We start from the raw sequence: 23083 nt of genomic DNA on the forward strand, positions 1-23083 counted from the left end.
CACATGCAGCGTATACAGTTAGGCTGTTCAAACGGGAAGACTTTTACTTTTTTCTACTATACCATCAGCTTAGAATTTAAATGCCTGGTTTAATCAAGTAAGTCCGAGGCTACAGCAAGACCGGACGCAGAAAGTCCGCCACACATAATCCCCCGCTTTAGGGTAGAACTATCATTTTGTAAATCCAAATGATGTTTACAGTTTGCTTCCATGGTTGTTGCAGTCAACTTCCATTGGTGAAACAAATCCCTGCATGAGCTGCATCTGAAATAATTCCAATTTCAGTTCTAACGTGACATGCTGCAGACAACATAAGCTACAATACATCTTACCTGTGATTGGTTAACCCGCCATGATTTTTCACTCTTTCCAGGTTCCAATTTACTCGTTTGAACCATGACCTCCACTCCACCTGGCTTTCTTTTGCCACCTGTGACCCTGTCATGTACCAGATTTGCTGCTTTTCATGAAAAAAACAAAAACAATAATGGATGGAGGTGGCTATACCTAGCTTGCTGTGTTCAGTCAGGCTTTACCCTAAAGTTAGCCCTTGTCTTACTATCTAACACAGGGACCAATCACTGATCACCATTCCTCTTTCAATACCTTTAGCTTCACCTACAGCACTTCGCTTTCAGGATGCTGACAATGATGCCAACATATATCCACCGTGTTCCCCACCACCTGCATCAAGAATCTCAATCAGAGGGTTTTGTTACTGACTGATTATCGAGCTCATGTCCAAAACTGAGCACTTACAACAGGTCTGAATTCTTTATATTTTTTTTATATTTTAAAAAACTGTCATGAATTGCAATACTATTCCTCTTTGATTTGCCCTCCATACCCAACAATTTTGGGTCTGGTTATGTCTGGGAGAAATATAACAATAAGTTGTTGTCTAATTAAATCTAAACCCTCATTGAGGTTACGCAGACAAAGGAGTGGAAGCGTTTGCTGGGTTTCTCTGGTATTCACATACAGGTGATGTTTGGACATTCCGGGTGTACTGTGTTTATTCCATCCTGTGAACGGCTCATTGTATGGGTGGAAATTGGTCTCAATTCAAAAAATGTAGAAATGCATGTCTAGGAGTTACTACCTTCTAAAATACATTGCCATGTAAAATAAAGACATTTTAACTTTGCACAAATCCTACAGAGTGCCTTGGATTGATTTTGAAGGAGACATGCATTGTTATATTTTTGGAATCAAGACCAGTTTCCACCCATGCAATGAGCCCAACACAGGATGGAATACACCTCATTGAGGTTACTTCTTCATGTGTTTTCAGTAAACGGGGCTAATAAATATCCTTATGATGTCATGACAGTGGCTATAGCCTGCATCATTGTTTCATAACCTGCACACCCTGTCTCCCAGTATGTGTCAAAAGACAAAACAATGATGGTAATTAGAATAATTATTGTGAAGAAAGATGGCAATGATTGACGTATTTGTGATAAGACTACTACAGTACAATAGCTAAATAGTAACTGGCTAATCTAAATAAAGAATGTGGTAATTTAGGTTGATCTTATGTTTCCGGAAAAGATGGTGCAAAGTATTCACACATGTGATGCTGTAAATGTTCAGAGATGTTTGAACACACGCCAACACACATTTTTAGTTGTAAGTACAACTGCTTGCCCCTCTGTCATCGGATGCTGAATGAAAAGAGCAAGGGAATTTCAATCCCCAATGCCTTTGATGTGCTTTGAAGTATTACAACATACAAGTGTGTGTGTGTGTGTGTTCTCACATGTGGATTTGTGTCTCCTTGCATGAGCAAAGTATGATTGTGTCTGTATGAATAACCCCGCCAGCTGTTGACTAGCAAATGGATCCTGTGTGGATTGATATGTGAGTGTTCAAGCTTTTTTGAGTCTACATCCTCCTGTGTGTGGGGAAAACCCACCAAGCCATCAGAGGCTTTATGTGCCCACCGCACAGGAAGTCAGACTATGACATGGACTAACACCACAGCAGCTTAGCATGTCAATTTTTGCCAATACTATTGGTGTCTTCTTCGCACACTTTTTCTCATCTCTTCTCATATTTTCTCACTATCTACCCTTCTCTCATCTCCTTTGCTGTTCTCATGCAACTTTCCCAGGCATGGTGCGGCCAGTGGCAGTAGGAGTGGCAGCGATGTCCGAGTCTTTCCCATGCAGCCTCATAGGAGGGTCTTTGTTCCCCCTCCAGGCTTTGGGGGTCCCCACGGCAGGGCTGTGCCCCACTCCACTGACTCCACAATGGGTCTTTATGCTGCCAAGGCCCTCCTCCCCCACACCACTCCATCATGCTTCCCTCATCAGGGGCACAGGGAGGCACAGGGGGCACCACAGCACCAAAGCGTCAAGCCTTTTCATGCCCTGTCCTGTCCCTCTCTCTCTAATACATGCCAAGAGTCAGATCCAGTGGAAGAGGTTTGCTGAATAGCCACAGGCCAATCTGAGCAGTTTATGAGTGGTGCCAAATGTCTCAATAGGGTACTATTTTCTTATTCAATCCAAGAACACTTGACACCACAAGCAAAGGCCTGGCTTTCACCAGGGAGTGTGTGATAACACACCGTTACAACCCATTAGCACTGTTCTTGAAAAACCAGTGCCCTTGGTAAAAAAAAGTGACACACACTCACTTACACACAAGCAGAGTACAGACATAAAGAACTGTCTTTAAATACAGACAAAGAAGCCATATCTTGACAAGATCGGTATTCCTTGTGTTTTAGGCGTTGAATGGTCGCCACGCCCTGTGTTTACTCGCTCATATGTTCCTGATCATGGACCTAGCACACACACATTGGCTGCCTACTGTAGTTTTTGTGCAGACACACTTTGACAGGCCCTGATGAATGGGTGGTCTGCTTAACATGTCTCAGACACTGGCAGATCCTCTGCAGTGGGGAAGAGTAGGAGAGTACTCGTCCAGGTCATAAAGAGAAGAGAAGAGAAGAGAAGAGAAGAGAAGAGAAGAGAAGAGAAGAGAAGAGAAGAGAGAATGCCATTTTGAAAGCTAACTATTTCTAAATGAATTAAAGCCAAACTAATTCACGAAAATCTCTGAGAAAATGCTTTTACCCACCACTAAGGATAATAAAAGGGTTCTTTTCGGAATCAGAGACATCTGTTCATGTGCCTAATGTTTTCCCATATACTCATGTAATGCATAATGTATGGCTTAATCAAGCAAAACGGACACAGGCCAAAGAATCTGACAAACACTCGGGGTGGATCATTTGGAAAAGGCATCCCTGGACCTCTGTTTTCCTCTGTCAAGGCCGGCAGTGCCAAGAGCTGAGGTTGCCATGGTAAGAGGAGCCACTTTAGGGCCACAGCAGAAAGAGAGCATAACCTTGTCATAATTGTGGACTGAGTTTCTAGAGGGTTTAAGAAACAGATCCAGCAGGCGGAATCAGTTACAGACTCGCATTGGCTCAGTAATCTGCATCAATTCTCTGTTCTTCTCATGCTGACTGAGAAAGAACATAACCATACACGCACACGCACATGCACACGCACACGGTTCCAGGGACACACCTAGAAATCAGCACAAAATAAAAAACCCTTGTAAATATAAGAAAGAAAGAATGGAGTACAAAAAAGAGAAAAGCACAGCACAGATAACAACTCATTAACTGACTCTAATACAAAAGAGAGGAGAGCGTAGCAACTATTTGTTCTGCCTGCATTCACCCAATGTGGCGATGGATATAATGACTTCCTTATATCCACATTGATTATTAACAGCCAGCCACGCTGACTAACAGACTGACATTATCCTACTTTGTTTGTTTCTTTTTCTGAAAATCTGTATGTATTCAAAACTCATACTTCACAATGCAAGGTATTAAAGTTAATAAATCTCAGGTGAAACCTGATGACATGTTTGAGAGGATGCATACAGTTCAAGCCAGCATCTACTGCAGTGTAAGTTGGAGAAAATGAAAGTTCTCATATCATAAGTGCTGCCAAAAAATGTGTTTATGCAACAACTGGCCATGGCAAAGTAGTGCAACAAGATACAAAACATTGCCTAATCACAAAGAACAAACTGATCTCACAACAGCAAGAGTTTAAATACCAAAATGAATTTATGTTGGCTGCTCTTATTAAATCTGAAAAGAACAATGGACTTTGGGCATATGTAAGGGATAATGTAGAGTAAGTCGGTTATTATTTTTGCAATAATGACCAGCTGGCTGTACATTATCCCGCATTATAGAGAGGTTACCTGCCTGCGTCCTGGTTGGGATGGTTAACTTTACCGCTGATTAGCACGGCACTCTGGCGGATGCCAGGTCACCCCAGTGAGTGAACTAACCACGGAGCTAACTAATGCTCTGGTTGCACTGTTGCCAAAAGAGCTGCTAGCGATCCCCGTTCCCTCCACCCTCTCTCTCCCTTTGATCCACTGATCAGCGTTGAGATCTCCATATGACCACATATTGATTTTAAAAGGATTTTATTGATTTAAAAATGGTCTGCCAGATTCTGTGATCAAAACTCTGTCCATGGCAACGGTCTGTTATACATTACATGGCAACAGTCTGTTATACTTAGCAACGTTCTGTTATACAGAAGAAAAAAATACAGTGGAATGCCATAATTGACCAATCAGAATCAACAAGGCTGAGTAATAAAAGTTAATAAGGGGTCAGCTGAAGGGGATGCTATTGAAAATATTAAAATTTCAGTTCAAAAAATCCAAAGTAAGTCACACTAAGTTGCATCAATAATGTGATTATCCAGGAAGGAATGAATGTCTCATCTCTAATTTGCCAAGTCTTTACTTTCCACAATCTCAGGTTTATAGTGAATGGAGGGGGTAAGAGACTGAACATATTTCTCTTACCTCTCCACCACCTCATCTCCGCTCCAGCACATGGAGTCGTCTACTACATTCTCCCCTTCGCACAGCATCTCTGGCAACGCTGCAAAGAAAGACTTGTAGCGCTGCAGGTACATCAAGAACTCCCTAAGGAAAAACAAGACACATGGGGAAAGGACATACAAAGCAGCAGTTTTAATACATACCACATATCTTTCGGAATCACAAGCCACATTAGGAACTATACAATTGAGGAATGCCTTGTGTGGCTGTGGCCATGTATAATAATAATAGATTGATATTTGGTGTGGTTGGTGAACACACATCTCACTACTTTGGTACCATACCACCAACAACAAACAGTATCTGCATTCCATTCATCAATACATGCATGTGACAAATACACGTGACAATATTGATGGTGGCAGAAAATGAGTGGCTTTGAATGTGACCACTTCACTAAGTCAGCACATTTTTCTCAATTATGCTGTGCGGTAAAGCGCTTGCTTCATCAGATCTCTAACATAACCAGTTTAAGATGGCTCTTCTTAATTATTTACATACAAGCTGCAACTGTTTTCCTCATGCTTGATATTTTATTTCATTTATTTATTTATTTTCTATTTTATTTATTTTTTCTCAACTGTCTATATGAATGACCTTAACTGTTTATTGTCTAATGGTTGGAATGTGGAGGATATGGGTGGTTTTGGTGTGATGGAGAGCTTTTGTCTGTCAGTATGTATGTATGTCTGATGTATGTTTTTCTCGAGGTCTCCTCAAATTGTTTTGTTAACTGTCTTGTCTAATTGTGAATGTACTGTATATTTTTGCCTTTAAGGACCCCCTCGAAAACGAGATGCTACATCTCAAGGGGTTATTCCTAATGAGAAGAAATTCAAATATATACATGTTATTGATACATACACGAGTCATCTCGAGCAAAACAATGGCATAATACATTGTTGCCACCCATGAAGCAGAGCAAAAACACTGGGGGTCATAAGAGGTTATGTGCTGAGTCAGTCAGTGTCGGCAATCGCACATGGAATACAGATGGTTTTGTAAGACATAAAAAAAAAATAGGCATCAGTCACCCAAAAGATCTATAAAAAATATCTATACAAGTCACAATATGAGCTGTCATTGCTAGATAAAGTGTGTGAGAGAGTGAAGAGAAATAAGTCCCTTGGGTTCATGCTTACCTAGAGAGTGTTCTCAGACTAGGTTTATTGTTCTTGGAGGGTTTCAGGGGGAACGGGCTGGGAATGATGGGAGTTGGAGTCCAGGGGAGATTGTTGCAAGCAAGGAGGATGCAGGGATGTAAAAGGTGGGGTGTAAGAGAAACAGAATGATAACAAGACAAGACACATGGGGAGGAGGGAGAAAAGATAGTCAGTTGACCCTGGAAGAGAGTGATTAATCATGCACATGCAGAGACTATTCACACCACACATGAATCAATAACCATTTCTCCCCACACCACACCATCAATTAAAACAATTAATGCTGTGTAATGTATATGGTAAATCAGTAAACAAACACACAAACATACTGTATGTGCAAATAATGACATATTCACAGGAAAGCCAAAGAAAGTTCTGCTGAGCTTCTACATTCATATTTTTCCCCAATAAAAGGAAACATAAATGTTGCTTTACTGTATCCCATTTCATATTTTTCTGCAGTGGACTGTTCTCCCTTTTACTGCAGTGGTGTGCTGCAATTTCTCTGAAGTGGTCAGCGCTCGCATGGGCTCTGGTCAGGGCTGGCAGCAGGCAGGGAGCTGGATTGTGTTGCCATGAATGGTGGTGGCAGTGCCAGGCCAGACCTGTCAGCTAGGCTGGCATCAGTGCAGTGATTCATGGTTTGGGATAAGGTCAGGCAGGCAACGCTGCAAGTGTGTGTGTTTCCGTGTGTGGTGCTATTTAAGCCGAGGCCGGCTGGTGTGCAGAGTTGGTGGTATCCAGCGTCTGGGTAAACAGGAAATTGTTGGTCCGTCAAGATTAATCTTACCCACACTCCTCCTCTCCTGGCACATCGCTGCCAGCTGCTGTGGGCATGGGATGGCTGCCTCAGAGGCCAGGTGGAGGGCATGGACTTCAGTGCCAGGCACTACATTAACCTACTGTGTGTGTGTGGGTGTGTGTGTTGTGTCCAACTAACCATATGAAGAAAGCGAAAAGAGATGGCAGCTGGGAATAGACATTGGCCAACCCTTCAGGCTATATCATACAGGCCTGATCAGTTTTCATCTAATTTAAATGTACTTCCCATTGAGCCGACCATCTAGCAGATTAACTGATTAACAAGCCACAAAAAAAATTACTTGCAAGAAAAAAAGGGCATTTTGATTAATAATAGGCAGTAGTAAACATTTCAATCCGACTGAATAGCACAGTTCAGTCCATTGCTTTGTCTTACCTCCTCAAGTGGGCTAACTGCCCCAGCCACTGCTCTGGTAGAGGTTGGGAGGAGGGGGCAGCAGATGGAGGAAGAGAAGATGAGGTCATTGTAGAGGTTGTGACCTCTGGGCTTGTAGGCTGCATGCTTGTAGGTTCCCCAGTAGACAGGCCACACACCTTGTCCACCTGTGGGGAGGATAGAGCAAACAGACACACAGCTGTTAAGTTTGGAATATGTATAAGAGCATGGCTGGAGCTGCAGGGTGACTTACATAAACCGCCAATAGACACCTGCACAGTTAAAGCCATACATTTAAATAACATATTTCAAAGTGATGCCTTCAATTTGAAATAAGGAATGCTTTCATTTTAGTTGAATGATTGCGGGCTGAAAAAATGCGAAAAGAATTATGGAGCAGGGAACTTCAGAGTAACGGACAACATGGGAAAACGGTGGGTGAGAAGTGGGGGATGTGATGAAAGAAAATGGTGTGATGAGTGAGTTATTGCCAGGAGGGCTGACAGTTAATGTAGAACATTCCACTAGCTCATTGAGGTGAATGCACGTGCGCACAGTTGGCAGCGATGATGAGTATCTTCAGTGGGCTATTAAAGCCAGCAGCGGAGACAGTGCGGTCATGAGAATGAAGAGGCGTGTGCTTTAAACCAAGAGGTAAAATCAATGACATCTCATTGGCTTAAAAGCCTCTGGCCAGTATTATTAAGTGGCTCTCAATTAGCCAGAGAGACAGAGTGTAATGGCTCTTGGACTGAGTATAGTAACCAATGTACTGTGTATACGCTGCTTTGTCTAGAGGGATGAGTCATTCTACCATGTAAGGGCATCCAACAGGATTAAGTAATATTCAGCAGAACTACTTATTCATCACAGATTTAGAAAAGGGAGCCTTGCAGTAAGAAGCAGCAACCTAAACTTTTTCTCATAACAGATGAATGATCATATTCCTTCACTGGCGAAGGGTACTTTTTATCAATTACTTCACTGTTTTGAATTAGGCTGAGTGATGTTTATTGTAAAATCGCAATTTGAAAGAGTGCAACTTTCAAATGTTTTGTAGGTTTAGCCTACAGAACAGAGTAGCCTCCAATGAGTTACAAAGGTTTAGAAATTGGTCGGGCTTCGTACAGTCTATGCCAATATATTAAACAATACAGTGATCAACTCAAGCTTCTAATGCTGCTGATCTGATCTGGACATCCCTAATAGTAAAAAACATCAAAGCAATTGTGCAGACTTTCCTTATACCGTCAGACCTACTGCCAAAGCAATGCAAGTGTTAAGGATGGTGTATGGGGGGCCCAAACAATGGAATGCACAAACAAATACACAAACTTCATTCGGGAAGGAACTGGCAAGCATCTGTGTTTAAATGGTTGTTTGAAGAGGTGTGTCCACATGCTTGGATAAGTAAGTCTGGAAGCAGCTGGAATATGTGTTAACAGTCACAAAATGTGTCTTGCCAGCCTGCTAAAAATACATTTTGCCTCCAGGGTGAGGCAGGCCAGTCATCTCATGTGCCTTATAAATGGAGTTTAAAAGGAGGTTTACACATAACAACTAGCTATTCCTGGGCAGTGGGATTGTCAATGGCTCAGGAACATAAGAGATGCTTTCTAGCAGCATAACTAACCACCTGAACAGTTTTCATCTTCATTGCACCGTTTGCACTTCACTCTTTACTCTCCTACTTTTTCTAACTACTTTCTGGTCTTAAATCCTGTCTTAAGGCAGACGTTGGGCACGGGGAAGGTTGATTTATTGCATTAACCTTAACTCCCGCCAGACCAATAAAGCATGCTCACATGTGGTAGAGTGGCTCACAGCCACACATGCACATAGCCACACATACACATGCAAGCATGCCACACACACATTAGATTGTGGTGGTGAGAAAAGATAGAACATAGCAACTGTTTTGTCCATGTAGCCCTATCAACATACTAACCCAAATGCTCTGTGCATGTGCTGCAATGCTTCAGTAGACAATTACTGTTTAATTCATTTGCATACCGTCTGCACACTTGTAAATTTCCAACATGTACAATGGATTGTTTTATGTAACAACGTTTGCCAAGTAAGTGTTTGTAATGGCAAACAAGGATATTTAGAAATTCACAGTAAAGTTTTTTATTTATTTTTTTATTAGGCCAGAGCTGTCAAAATTGCTCAGTCCACCATTACCAACATTGGCAAGAACACTATTGTTTGGAGCAACAAAATAAAATGACTCAGTAAAACACCGTTAATTTCCAGAAGAATAGTTAAGCTATACAATCTAAGTAAGTAAGTACGTAATTTAATGTCAAGGCCGATTCGTTTTACTATGCAAACATGCTTAAACCTGTTTATTAACTAAATGTGTAAATACTTGAAGTACTTGAAGTGATTGAAGTGAACCATATGCCTCTTCCTTATTTAGCAAAAAAATACATTTCTATAAAAATAAATTCCAGAGATTCAAAACACATATTTCAGACAACATACAGTCCCATGACCTCATGTCCACACCACAGCGTTTGGGAAGTCTACAGTGCTGTGTCTTCAGTGCTGTGCATGTTGAAGACAGAGTGTGTGTGTTTGCATTAAAGCGGTGAAGCTGGCAGGCTGTGCAAGGGGCAGGTGTGCCAAGGGCTGAGCAGAACCGAGACTAGTCAGAAACAATAGTTACTTTTTTTGTTCAGGAAATAGTGTGTTTATAATGTTTTTCTTTAAAGTTTTAATTCTTCATACTATTTTTTTCTTAATTCACTTTATTCTGGCATTTGGGCCAGACCATGTGCTAAATACACTTACACAAATCTAAACACATCCCAATATACCCAAGCAGTATACAGAAAAAAAATATTTCAAATATCATCAAAAACCCATTGGGGGATTGTTATAGTATGATGCAAATAGTTTAAAAGAGCAGAACAATGTGATGTATGTGTTTGTTTGTTTATTGCAACTGATGGGCAGCCTTGTACCTTCCAAAAGTTTAACATTAAGTTTGAAGTACATTTCATGAGGCCAACGGCGATTATTTTAATTCAGTCCATAAAAAACTCCATAAAAGGTCAGACCTTCAGGTTATCATTTTTCTGCAGTGGTGATAAATGGAGGATTAAGACAGAATATAATCCTGTTATTGTGAACTTTTCAAAAGAGGCAGACTGAAGTTTTAAATTCAGTGCAATTTTTCACCAGCCTTTGTATAACAATTTGCTATTCTCCAAGACAGAAATGTAAACATCTCTGTAAAATATGAACATTAAGAGGAGGTCACTCACAGTTCTGTTTGTATTCCCACATTATTTTATAAAACCAAACCAAAGAGCTACTTTTGGAGAGGCCAAAAAAGATTGGAGAAATAGTTTTCAAAACAAAAACACTGACATTTATCATTTATAACGCCTAACTAAGCATACAACAGTGTAAACAGAACATAAAGTCATCGTAGAGAAAATAAACAATATCCTCTTGAGAAATGGAGGCATGCTCTTATAGGTTGGATCTTATGACCACATAATCCTGAGGGCCAATCAGGCGACAGGTTGAATAATAACATGGGATAGAACACAGCCATAAATCAATTATCTACTGACCTGATGATGGCGTGAGAATGAAAATCCCATTTGGGCATCGCATGAGTACTTGGTTTTGTATGTGTATGTGTGCGGGAACACCTGTTTGTCCTTGTTAGACCTTCACAATTTCAGCTATTTTGTGGAGCATTCCTCATATGATTGCCTGAGGACAGAGTCTGATGAAGGGGGGCAGATTGGTGGGATGCATGTAGTCCACATAGGAAGACTTTAGGGAAACACAAGGCATCTATTCTATATGTGTATTTGAGCTAGCCAATTCAATTTGATTTCTGCTACTGGTAGGATGGATCAGTGTTTTCACAACTACTGACATGTGTTACTGGTTTGCATATTAACAGAATACACATTATTGCACTCAAACTAAATTATTTAGCTTTACCTTACAAATGTGTGTATCAGGACCTGTTTTAATGTGTTTGGCTCAAAATTGACATGTGTATGTGTGTGTATTTGTGCCTTAAGCACATATGATCCTGTGGCAAGAAAGTGTAAGAAGAGTGCAGCAAGAGAATCAGCTCCAAGCTATAGCCAAGCCCAGGGCCATCCCTCCTCTAGGGGAGTATTGGCTTACAGATAGCAGCGGTGGTCTTGCCTTCCCAGTTTATTTATCAAGGGATTACCCAGTAAAGCTAAGGGAACTTTCTCAGCCCCCTCTCACCTCAGGCACATTGCATTGCGGGACGAAGAGGGCTTTTTTTCGGTCAATGAAGACCCCCCTTTTCCACTTTTACATAGTTTGTGTGCTAAATGTGTGTATCATAGGGCTGAATGGCTTAAATGGCTCAAATAACTACAAACCACTGGTTCTGACATTAGTTGTACTTATTAAAATGAATCTCAGGAATTCATTTCAAGTTGTTTTTTTTGCAGTTTTTTAGTGGTGCACATGTGTGTTAGTGTACAGTTTACGTGTGCATTTATATGTGCAAATATGTACATGTTATGTATTCACAATGGCAAAATTCTCAAAAACTGCAAAACAGAAAATGTATTCATATCCCTGGAAATAGCTCTCGGGACTGCTGCCTACATCCATTATCCAAACCACAGTCACTGTCATCCCAAGACTTTGAACCATTTTTTTTCTCATAACCATGAAATATTCACTAACCAGTAAAAAAAATAGGAAATAAAATAACAGTAGATTCCCGTAAGTGACAGTAATAACACACTGCTGTCAAACACAGAAATGAAAACCATCGGCAGTGCCCTCCTTCTATTCGGGTTTACAAAACAGAAGCCCCTGTTCAGTACTAAGTTGGACCACCTTTTGGAATAGAAATTTCATTTGATATGAATGTTTCCATATGTACCAGTAAGCAACTACCATACTGAAAAAAATATAGCAAAGGAGAGAGCAAGAAAAGAAAGCGAGAGCAAACGCAATTAGTTGTTAATTTATTTGATATTTGCTTCATTGCGGGTACTAACTAAAAGAGAAAAAAGTCTGAAGAAAAAATGCAATCAGTAGCCAAGTAGGGACATGAGTAGCGGCCACTGGTTCACATACTGGTGGGCTCTTAATTCCACCACACAGGAAGACCCCTGTTACTTTGGCAACATGGTTGTTTATGATGTATTCTCCAAAGAAAACCCAAGGCATACATTTTATTTTAAATGACTGGAGTTTTTGCCGCAGAGTATCACGATAATTATGTTTAAACAAGTAACAATTTCCTTTCTTAATTGCAACACATGTGAAAATAGAAAGAGAGGGCCTGCTACTTGTGCAGGAGAATGGTTTTTATTTCTATTCTATCTATCCATCAAGTTAAAATAAGAGAAATCATCAACAACCTTAGATGTACTGTTTCAGGTGCAGTCTTTCAGGTATATCTGCTTCTGTCCCATCCAAATTACCCCAAAAAAGGCCACAATTGCCTGACTTGACTTGGAGCAACACTGGATACTATGTGTAACAGTTTGTTATCACAATATACTGTCATCCAAGAATAACCATATACACATAGAGAGAGAGAGAGAGAGAGAGAGAGAGAGAGAGAGAGAGAGAGAGAGAGAGAAGGAGAGACAGCAAGGATCCAGCCAGATAGAAAACACTGTTCCTGTGGCCGGGTTGGCTCAGTGGGTAGAGCAGGCGCACATATATTTAGAGGTTTATGCCTCGATGCAGAGGTCCAGGGTTTGACTCTGACCTGTGGTGATTTCCTGCATATCTTCCTCCTCTCTTTCCCCTTTCTCACCTAGCTGTCCTGTCCATTAAAGGCGGAAAAGCCCCAAAAAATAATAAAAAAAAAAAAAGAAAGAACAAACACTGTTCCCCTTTATTTACGCATTAAGGTGACTACTTGAATTGCGCAGGTCTAGCTGTGTTGTGGTGGAGGCCTTAGGTAAAGGAAGCAAGCTTGAGCCTGGAAAGTTGCCACTTCAAACCCTAGAACATCTGGGGAAATCTGGGTGGGTAAGGGGAATAAGGAAGTCTCTCTCCTCCCTCAACAACACTTTTAGGCTGTGTTTTACGTTTAACCACACAAAAAAAGAGACAGATGTGGGCTTTAAGGTGTTGAGTTTAATCAGACCATTATGGCCTCAAACAGTGGTCAACCCAGGACGAGGACAGTAGTAGTTCTTTTTTTCTTCTATGTAACAGACAGCAAGCCGACTGTAGAGTCTACTCCGAAATAATAACATGCCTGGGTTTCAAAGATGATTTAAAAAGTGGCTCTGGGTGGAGCAGGCAGCGTTTCTATCAAATGCTGATCTACAATGACAGGGTTACACTGTAAATGATGAAGATTGCAGTGTGTAGAGACAGTTATTTACATTAAGTATAATATTTACATTTACACATTGGTTCTCAAACTTTTTTTCAATAATGTACCCTCTTTGAAATATTTTTTCATCCAAGTAACCCCTGACCAGCACAAAACATTTCAGTAGAAAAAGAAAAGCCTAGCTATATAAAAAGGCACAATACAGCGCTGCATCGTCAGTGCCTGGTTCACTAAACAACAATATTGTAATTGAAAAACATTTAAATGCTACATTTCAAATGTTTAGCATCACTAAATTCATGTATTATTATACTGTTATATAATTATATACATATGCATGCCTGATTTTTTAAATAAACATTTAAAAAAATAATCTCACGTACCCCCCTACAGTACTCCAGTGTCCCCCTAGGGGTACGCCTGCCCCAATTTAAGAAACACAGCATTAACAGATGAGTTTCTTATAGCTAGATGTCTAAGGTTAAGACTTATAGTGAATTTCATTAATGATCTATGGGTGGTGATTGTTCTATCTAATTAGACCTGTTGATAATAGAACTACTGTTTTTTCATGCACCTATTCAAGTTAGGGAACAGTGTTTCAGCTGATGAAAGCCTTCATTAGTCCTCCATCAGCAATGAAGAACTTTTCTCTTCCTATCTCTTATTAACCTTTCGTAGAGAATAACATCCTCTTCCAGCTTGATTTTACATTTTAAAGGGAACTGCTCAACACTAACTCACTTGTGATTAAAGAGGCGCTATGCAGTTTTGGCCATTTCTTTGCTGTTTTCTCGCTTTTTGCTCGCAGGTTTCTCTATAAAGCTCCCCCTACAGCTTTGGAATAGATATTTGGCAGCTCCTACTCCTCGCTCGGTAAGTCTGCCGTTTCCTCTTTCTCGGTTCCTCCGACAATGCTTTCCTAGCTTTCTGCTTCTTTTTTTGCCGGCTCAGCCATAACGATAGTGTGAAAAACTCCTCGAGACCTGATATCACGCGATACTTCCCGACGCTGAGGCCGGCGGCTCTTCGGCCGGAAGTTGCAAGGGTGGTTTTTCCGCTCACAGGCACTAGGGGGAAGCGAGACGACCACCATTCAACTCGAAAAAAGTCATATAACCATTCCAATGACTCCGAAGCTGTTCAGTTAAGGTAAATTAAGCTAAATAATCTGCATAGTTCCCCTTTAAGTCATATATTTCTAATATAAATATATAAAAGTGGCACCCTTTTGCTAGAACTAATTCTGGGTTACACTTTACTTGAAGGTATCTACATAAGAGTGACATGACACTGTCATGAATGTGTCATAAACATTATAAACATCATCATCATTTACATTACCCTTCTCCCCTTACTTTCTTTTCTCTCTCTATCCCGACAAGTCTTCTATTTCATCCTTTTAAAGTCTCTCTTCATTCTTTCTAAATCACTTTGTCTCCATCTTTCTCTTCAGGCTTCACTCTGCAGTCTCTGTCAATCAGTCCCCCCCTCCCCGTCTTTTTCTCCCGCTCTTATCCGAATGATGTCAGTGGTAATTAAAGAGAGACTCGGTCCCTCGTATATCACAGGGAAAAGTCCTTGAGATTTCAATCAGTAAAGAGAACATTGAGTTTCTCTCTCCACATTGAGGCGTGTTTACCATGATTAAATCACTCACAGATGATCTAAAAATGAGAGGCCCCTCGGTTTTTCCTTGGAGTTTGTTGACAACACTTGTTGTAAACAAATTTACGACAATTACAGACACAAAATGTGGCAACGTGTCTCAGAGGATTCTAGTGGTGTTATGCCACAGAGATAGAGGAAAAGGCGACGGAGGAAAAGTCAAGTGAGTTCATCTCGTCTGTGTCTTCGACATGGTGTAATATACGAGCGCAAGCAAAGAAAATAAGCTGATGGATAGAAACTTTGAGAGTCCACGTGTCCATTTGAAGCCTTCCAGTGAACCAGCAACTACCACTAAAATCATAACACAGATGCAGTCGGCATTTGTGTTAACTTCACAGCAGCAGCTGCATGTTATTATCAGCCAGCTAGCTGAGTTTAGAGCTGCTAAAACACCAGGCAAGTGGGCACCCATGCAGGCATCAGGTGAGGATGTTATATGAAGATGACAGGGATGGCTATTTAAAGGGTGACAGACAGTCAGGGGGAGAAACATGTAGGGGTAGGAAGGAGGGCTTTACAGAAGGGTAAAAAAGCCATGTGGCTAGGGGTACTGGCCAGTGGATTGGTGGTATGTTTTGCTGAGATATCTAAAGTAGTTTACCACATTTCATCTAGATGCACCATTATCTAGAACCAAATGGTCAAAAAGGCCCTGATTTGGGACTACTTCCAGATACAACAGAACAACTTGTGTCATTTTAAAACAGCTTATAATGGACTGACACAATATAACATAATGATGTGTCCTGATTTACTAGATAATGGACAAGGTAGAGGCACAAACCCTGCATCATGTCACAGCATTTTCCTTTGTCACAATTTACTAATTTATTACCCGAATCAAATTGCAGTAAGACTTTGATTCATCCAGTCAGTGACAGCCTGTGACCAGTGTAGCGAGGACTTAGGGATACGAGCATTGATATTATGTTTTAGTCTCATAAACGCCAACAGATTTGTACACCTGTCAACATCTTCCTTTTTCTTGTCATCCCTTTACCTCCTGTCATTTCTTATTCTGTGTGCAACAGTCAATCTGAGTAGCAGACCTAAAGCTCTGAAGGAAAGCTCCACATCACAACAACATTTCATCAACTTATAATCAACTACATATCTGAGAAATGATATGATTTCTAATTATATGACTCCACCAATCCAAGTCATGGGCCACAAAGAAAAATAATATACTAAGGACCACTGCTTTATGTTCAAATCCAATTTTAATGGCCCAGCAATCAATCACATGGTGATTGCTCACTGTTACGACTGCATTTCACATACAGAGGAAAAGAAATGCAGACATTTTTTGTGGTGTCTGGGGCTGCAGCATATTATCAGCAGCAAGGCAACCACTAAAAGACGGAAGAGGAGAGCGGGAAAAGATGTGCGAGGGTGGCTGAGGGGAAGAGAGGCTGAAGCCACCATCATTAGCTAATGGACTGCTGAGTAAGTCAGTCAGTCAGCTTGAGGGTCAGACGCAGTGCCAAAAGCGTGTATAGATTGGCCATGAGCGCATTTTGCGTCAGCTGCCATTCTGCTGTCTCAAATATTATACAGAAACCATATACAGTATGAAAGCCTGAGCCTGTGTAGCTAATCCTTTTAAATAAAGTGACCTCCAGAGGTGCTAGCTGGTGTCAGAGTCTCAAACCCTTTTACATTATATTACATTAGTGAAATATAAACAACCCGTTTTTCCGACCAACCCCATTACATAAAGTACAAAATCTGAAATGCTAAATTAATTACACATACAGTAAACAATTACATCACAATATCAAAGACATCTTAATAAAATCTGTAGAAATGCAACGTCCTTTAATTGTCACAATGGTAACTAGTAACTCTGGTTACATTTTCACTACACCTGTAATAATCTTAATTAGCTTTAATTCATGTGGAAGTGTATGCCATATAGACAGAATTCTCTTTACAAAATAAAATGGCAACTGCCCAAAACTATAATTATGTCATACATCTAGTTCCTCCATTTCCCCTGGTCTTCCTCACTTAAATTATCCGGGGAGAACTGATTGAAATGTAAACAGTAATGTCCAATTATTACTTTACAGCAATTCCAATAACTTTGCCCTTTACAGTGCTAGCAATCTTTATGTCCATCATATTTAAGCACCACTGTTATCATTTATTGTAGGCATCCAGTAATAACTGTTTTAGTCTGCAACATCTTGAATTAACTTCCTTGTCTTGCATATTAAAGTTTCTGGAAAATATATTGGGAGACTGTTCATTTTCTATATTGAAAACAATGGCCTAATACATACTACAATATTACCGGTATGGCAAAACTATCTGGTAGTACACATTGTATATATAGAACATATTATCATATTGCCTATTGCTATGCTAAAATCATAAAAATACAGGCTTGCAGAGATGGGATAGGGGAAGTAAAATAAGAAACTGTGATTAACAACAACAAGTTTATTTTCACACCAATGATATTTCTTCATTTTGTTGTGGGATAGGGTAAAAGAAAAAGGCGCTTGCAATGTAAGCCACTGCTGTCTGTTGAGGTGCCACCATGGTGAATGGAAACCTTCCAGTCATCCCACTGGCCCTTGTTTCCATTATCTTAAAGGCGCAGGCTGTTATTACCATTCCTCCATAAGACTGTAATGAGAAGCTGGGGTTAAACCAACAAGTGGATAAGGTAGACCTGTGTATAAACTGCTCTAATTAGGACCACTGGTACTATTTTCTTATAAACAGACTATTAAGCTCTCAGTGAGCAACTGCGTGAGTGAATGAATACATGAGTGAAAACATGCTTATGTGTGTTAAGAGTTAAGTCTACTCATCTTTAGCAAGTAGGAGATAAAATGTTCTCCTCCAGGTCATATGAGCCATATCATTTTTATGGCCATGTCAATAAACAGCAGCAGCCTGTGGCCTCTCAAGCACAGTTGACTCTGGAGGGAGAACTTTAATATGAATTCAACAAGGCAGTATTCAGAGGGAGAAAACCTCACTAAACATTGGAGCTACCATTTGCACTGGGGCCCAATAAGAGTAGCCACTTTTACTGGATATTTTCCAATTTTCTCTTAATTGTGTCTACTCGACATAATCCAGCACAAGGCTCCCCAACATCCATAACCATAACCACTTCCTTTCCAGCCGCGTTCACGCTCCATCTCAATAAGAGCAGGAATGTATTAAAACAGAATCTATCCTTCTGCTGCGCCACATAACTATCAATAGCTGCCTTTCAGTCTCACGCGTGCAGCTAGTATTGTCACAGGGTGGGCCGCACATCTAGTTCTCCTTACAGGACTTCTAAAAACCTGATACCTGCACATGGTGTGGTGATGTGTGTGTATACTGTACGTACAGTACATGTGTTATGACCCAGGTCCTACACTATGACGTATTGCAACATATAGTGCAGACTCTGTGTAGCCTGCAGCTCTCTAAAGTGAGAGAGAGAGAAACCACAAAATGGTTTGGGATAATATCCCAGTATAAAACCACACAGTCACAATAATTCCTTTAATAACATCTCTTTATATTATTCTGACACGGCAAAAAACAGAGTTACTTCTTTGTTCTTGACTTCACATATACAGCATAACGTTATAAAAATCAACAGCGGGTTAAGCAAGGTATTTGCACTTTATGTGCTGTGCAGTAAGATAGTAAGGATCATTTATAAGAAAATACGAAGATATGCGTTTCAAATTGAGTGTTCATCTAGGAGGGGGTATATAGAGGTGTAAGGGGGAAGGTGGCTATGCTGACACAGTAGTTGTGCACTGGAGACTTAACAATTTTCCTTGACAGGCCACTGTGGCTTTATAAAAACATACTGCGATTTAAAAAGGCCATGGGTTCTAGGTGATACATGGCAACAGAACGGTGTGTTATTCTGTGTGTGGCTAAGTGTGTGTGTCTGAGCGCTTAAGTGAATGGGTAAATGTCAGTGTTCATGTTTGCCCTGTAGCCTGCGTGAAACAATGAGAGCACAGAAAATGATAGCCGCCAGTGTCTGACTGGGGGCCACCTCCTTTTCCAGCAACAATTCTCTTGGCCCTTTTTTCCAGCTGGCTGGGTCTAGTTTGTATGGCCTAGCTGGAACCCTTTCAATTCTGTTCCACTTGTCCCTGTGCTGGGCTCCGTGCTCCAGGCTTGCTTGCCACCCCATGAATACCAAGCAGGCATATGCGCACACACACACACACACACACACACACACACACACAAGCAAGCTGGGTCTCTTTCTGCATAGTTATATTAGGTCAGTCTTTAAGCCTGGGTAACCAACCCTTCTCTGTCTGCACATACATGTGCTTGCAGTAAGTGTCTATGCATATGGAGTGGGTGTTTAATTTAAGTGTTTAATGTAGAACCATTCAGGCTCTGTGATGTTCCTTCACAACTTGAAGTAGTACCACACCAGTGCTTTTGCATGTGTAAGACCATTAACTACAAATTACTTGCACTTTATGTTACTGCCAACCATTTTCCAAATTGCTATACATTTTTAAATGTTTTTTTTTCACCTTCCAGGCAGACATTTGTTTCAGTTAATTCTGGTACAAACTTTACAGTATTGAAATGTCTAGCAGTATTGTAGAGTGAGACAGACAAGCACTACAGCACACTACAGTACTGTGATTACTTTTTTTCAGTAAGGTAAGGGATTACAATTTGAAATTCAGTAATTACATAACAGTTACAGTAGTAATACCAGTAATGATATGCTACTTTTTACATTATGGGGGGGGGTCTGCTTGTTTGCTTGCCAGGAGTTGGATGGATGGAGGGATGATCAGTTTTGTCTGGACCTCTTAGCTTGGTGTAGGAGTTTTTTAATCTTCTGGTAACTTAGTCAATTTTTATTTGTATGCTCCTTGGTTATTTTCAGGTTCATACTTGTATTTGGGGTTTCTACTAGAACATGGTATAATATTCAAAAAACACATTTTTGTCATACTGCCTGTTTGAATATACCTGTACTGACAATCTGTCGTTTTAGCACCTGTCTCTTTAAGCCCCTTTAAGTCTGCTTTGATTAGACAGTTTTCCCGGTCTTCCACATGTGTGCTCTCTGCGTCTCTGCTGTTATTGCAGCTGGGGAATAACTGTAATGCCACGGTGGCGGAACTTTCTACCTAGGCTATATGTAGAATAGCTGTAACATCACAACCGTACAGAAGACCTGATGACTCGTTCAAATGCACCGTTACTTAATCCATTTATTATACATTTATTATTTACATAGCACCTCAAACTGGTTCATAATAAAAACAAAGAGATGAAAAGCTCACTTTTTACAATATGGGACCTTTAGAGTAAACTTGGCCTCTTCACTAAGTCACCACAGCAATCACTAGTCTTTGAGAATAATTGACAATAGTTATTTGGAAGACTGCACTGTACATTAAGTCAAACAGCCAATAGCCAAGTCAAAGTTTAATCCACTAACAGCTTGCCCATTATGGCTGCTATAGTGTTGTCTTACAGTTTTAGTCCAGTTCTGGGAACATTTCCAGTGCAGACTTGTCTAAAAGTGGTACCATTAAAGATATTAGGAAACAACTGCACCATACATAACCCTATCAACATTTTAAGTGTTGGTCTTCCCTTCTGTGGTCCCATATTCAACACAGTTCATCACAGAAAGTCCAACTGAGTAACTCAAAGTGACAAATATGTATATAAAAACTTGTGTAACCAGTCATAGCCAACTAATGAGATGAAGATGGGTAGGGATGAGGATTAGAGAGACACAGACTGGGAGAATATCAGAAATAACACAGACTATTTCCACAACTGGGCGATGTCAAGTCCAGCCACCTACTCAGAGAGGGCCACTAAAGGTAATGGAAGTATGATGTCCAGAACTCTCCAGCTCATGCCCAGGGGAGAGGCATGTACAAGTGCTCCTATAGGTTAATTTAAAAACATTGGAAACACATGCACTGCATCAACAACCATGACGGAAATTTAAAGGGGAGAGGGAGATGCAATAGGAACTGAATGCTAGTGAAAATGCTTGCTATGTTCCTCTTGATGATGTACTTAAATCTCTGCTAATCACCTTCTGCTCCCTGGTGTATGACTCACGTTACCTTACACCCACATGCATGACCCCACCCTATATAGAGAAAGGAGGGTATTGCTTAAAATGTGAAGATAACAATCACAGTGTACTGTATCTACTGAAAACGTTGATTTAAATGTTATCTGAAATGAATCAAATGGCTGACATGCAAACATAATAACTACTCCGTACGTATTACATCTTATGTGTATTATATGTTCCTTGGTATGCAGGGATATGTGTAAAACGAGGGAACTATTACAGAGATTTAATCTCAAGTTTTACAGCCACAGTAAGTTGTTTTAAATTGAAAAATTAAGCCATATGTGACCATAGAAATACAAATCTAAGATAAATTGCTAAACAAATGTATTTTAACTGTAGATTAAACTGCAGTGCCAGTTTTAACACACATCCAATTTAAAACCATATATATCATAAGGCAAGGATGGTACTCACAGCATGCAAGTGCACAAAATCCCCATTTTATCCACTACTTTTCTCATTGTCATCATAGTCAAAAAGGGATTCATAATATCCATAAATAGTCAGAACCTTTAAAACGATGATGACTTTTAGCTGCCTTGCCATTTTGGAAAAATCAGTCCTTCTCTAGCCTCAGCTCAGCCTGAATTTATTTAGAAGGAGGCTAAACTTTTTTATTTTGTATAAATATTATTTTTCTCTGAATAGTTTCAACACTGTGCAAACATTAATGCTGTGTGCAGGGTTCTTTGTTGCATCGATGGAAAAAAAATCCACAACCCACAAGCACCCTGCAAAACCTTTCCAATCAATACATTGGACACTGCCAAGGTACATGTATGAAACAAAGATGTTAAACAAAAAGGTTTGAAGGCCTTTTGCATGTGCCATTAAAGCTGCTGATCTAGTGTGTACTCACCGTGGCAGTGATGAGTGGACCATGGAGCTGTGCGTAGAGTAAGGCCTCATTAACGTGCTCCCTAACCCCCAGCAGGGCTAGTTCCAGACTGTGGTGCCCCGCCATGGCGTGGGTTAGTTGCTCCAACAGGCTGGTATACCTTCTCCAAGGCTGATCCAGCTCTGACACGCTGGCCAAGCAGCCTCGCATTACATTCAGACAGTAGCCCACGCAGGGCTTGATGAGCGTCAGGCCTCTGCAGTGGGAGCAGTACACCATCTTCACCAGGCCCTTCACACACTCTTTGCTCATGCTGACATTTTCAGTGGCATTCATCACCTCCAGACCCTCCTCCAGGGCCAGGCCCAGTTGTTTCCCGGCTCCCAATGCCCCAGCCAGCTCCTGGGCCATGATGGCTGGATGAGGCCCAAAAGGGTTGACATCCTGCCTGATCATACGTAGACAGTCACCCATTTCACTGCCCATCATCATGCTGCCATCAATGCCTGGATTGATGAGCCGTGTGTAGACAAGTGGGAAGAGGTTGTTAAAAAATTGGTGAACTGACACCTCCATGGAGACGTTGGCCCCGCGGAGGTAGAGGGAGAGTGAGGAGAAGAGTTGGTTAACATGGGGTAGGGCATGGCGGGACAGGGATGAGTAGGTTCCCTCCAACAGAGAACTCAGGTGGCCCTGAGAGAAGGACAGAAGGTACTGGAACATGTCTGCAAAGAGAGCAAAAGAGAAACACAGGGATAAGAGATAAAAGAAATGACAGATGACATTCAAATGAGAGGAATATTGATAATCACTGATGACATGATTTACAAGCTCTGAAATGAAATGGATGTAAGGCATCCAAAATGCAAAGACATATCCA

At 40.7% G+C, this 23083-nt stretch overlaps 1 protein-coding gene across 2 annotated transcripts in view; it reads right to left on the reverse strand.

Moving 5' to 3' along the window:
- gpc5c (glypican 5c) overlaps positions 1-23083 on the reverse strand; it is a 111451-nt gene that overhangs the window by 65738 nt on the left and 22630 nt on the right. Inside the window, exons 3-6 of one of the 2 annotated variants that reach the window (XM_078264229.1) lie at positions 22225-22928; positions 7261-7427; positions 6042-6098; positions 4861-4983 (exon numbers count right to left, since the gene is read on the reverse strand). In XM_078264229.1, the coding sequence (XP_078120355.1) occupies positions 4861-4983; positions 6042-6098; positions 7261-7427; positions 22225-22928 (1051 nt within the window). The remainder of the gene's footprint in view (positions 1-4860; positions 4984-6041; positions 6099-7260; positions 7428-22224; positions 22929-23083) is intronic. The other variant, XM_078264230.1, reaches the window with a different exon arrangement.

Source organism: Sander vitreus, chromosome 12 (assembly GCF_031162955.1).
Source record: "Sander vitreus isolate 19-12246 chromosome 12, sanVit1, whole genome shotgun sequence".
Classification (NCBI taxonomy): domain Eukaryota; kingdom Metazoa; phylum Chordata; class Actinopteri; order Perciformes; family Percidae; genus Sander; species Sander vitreus.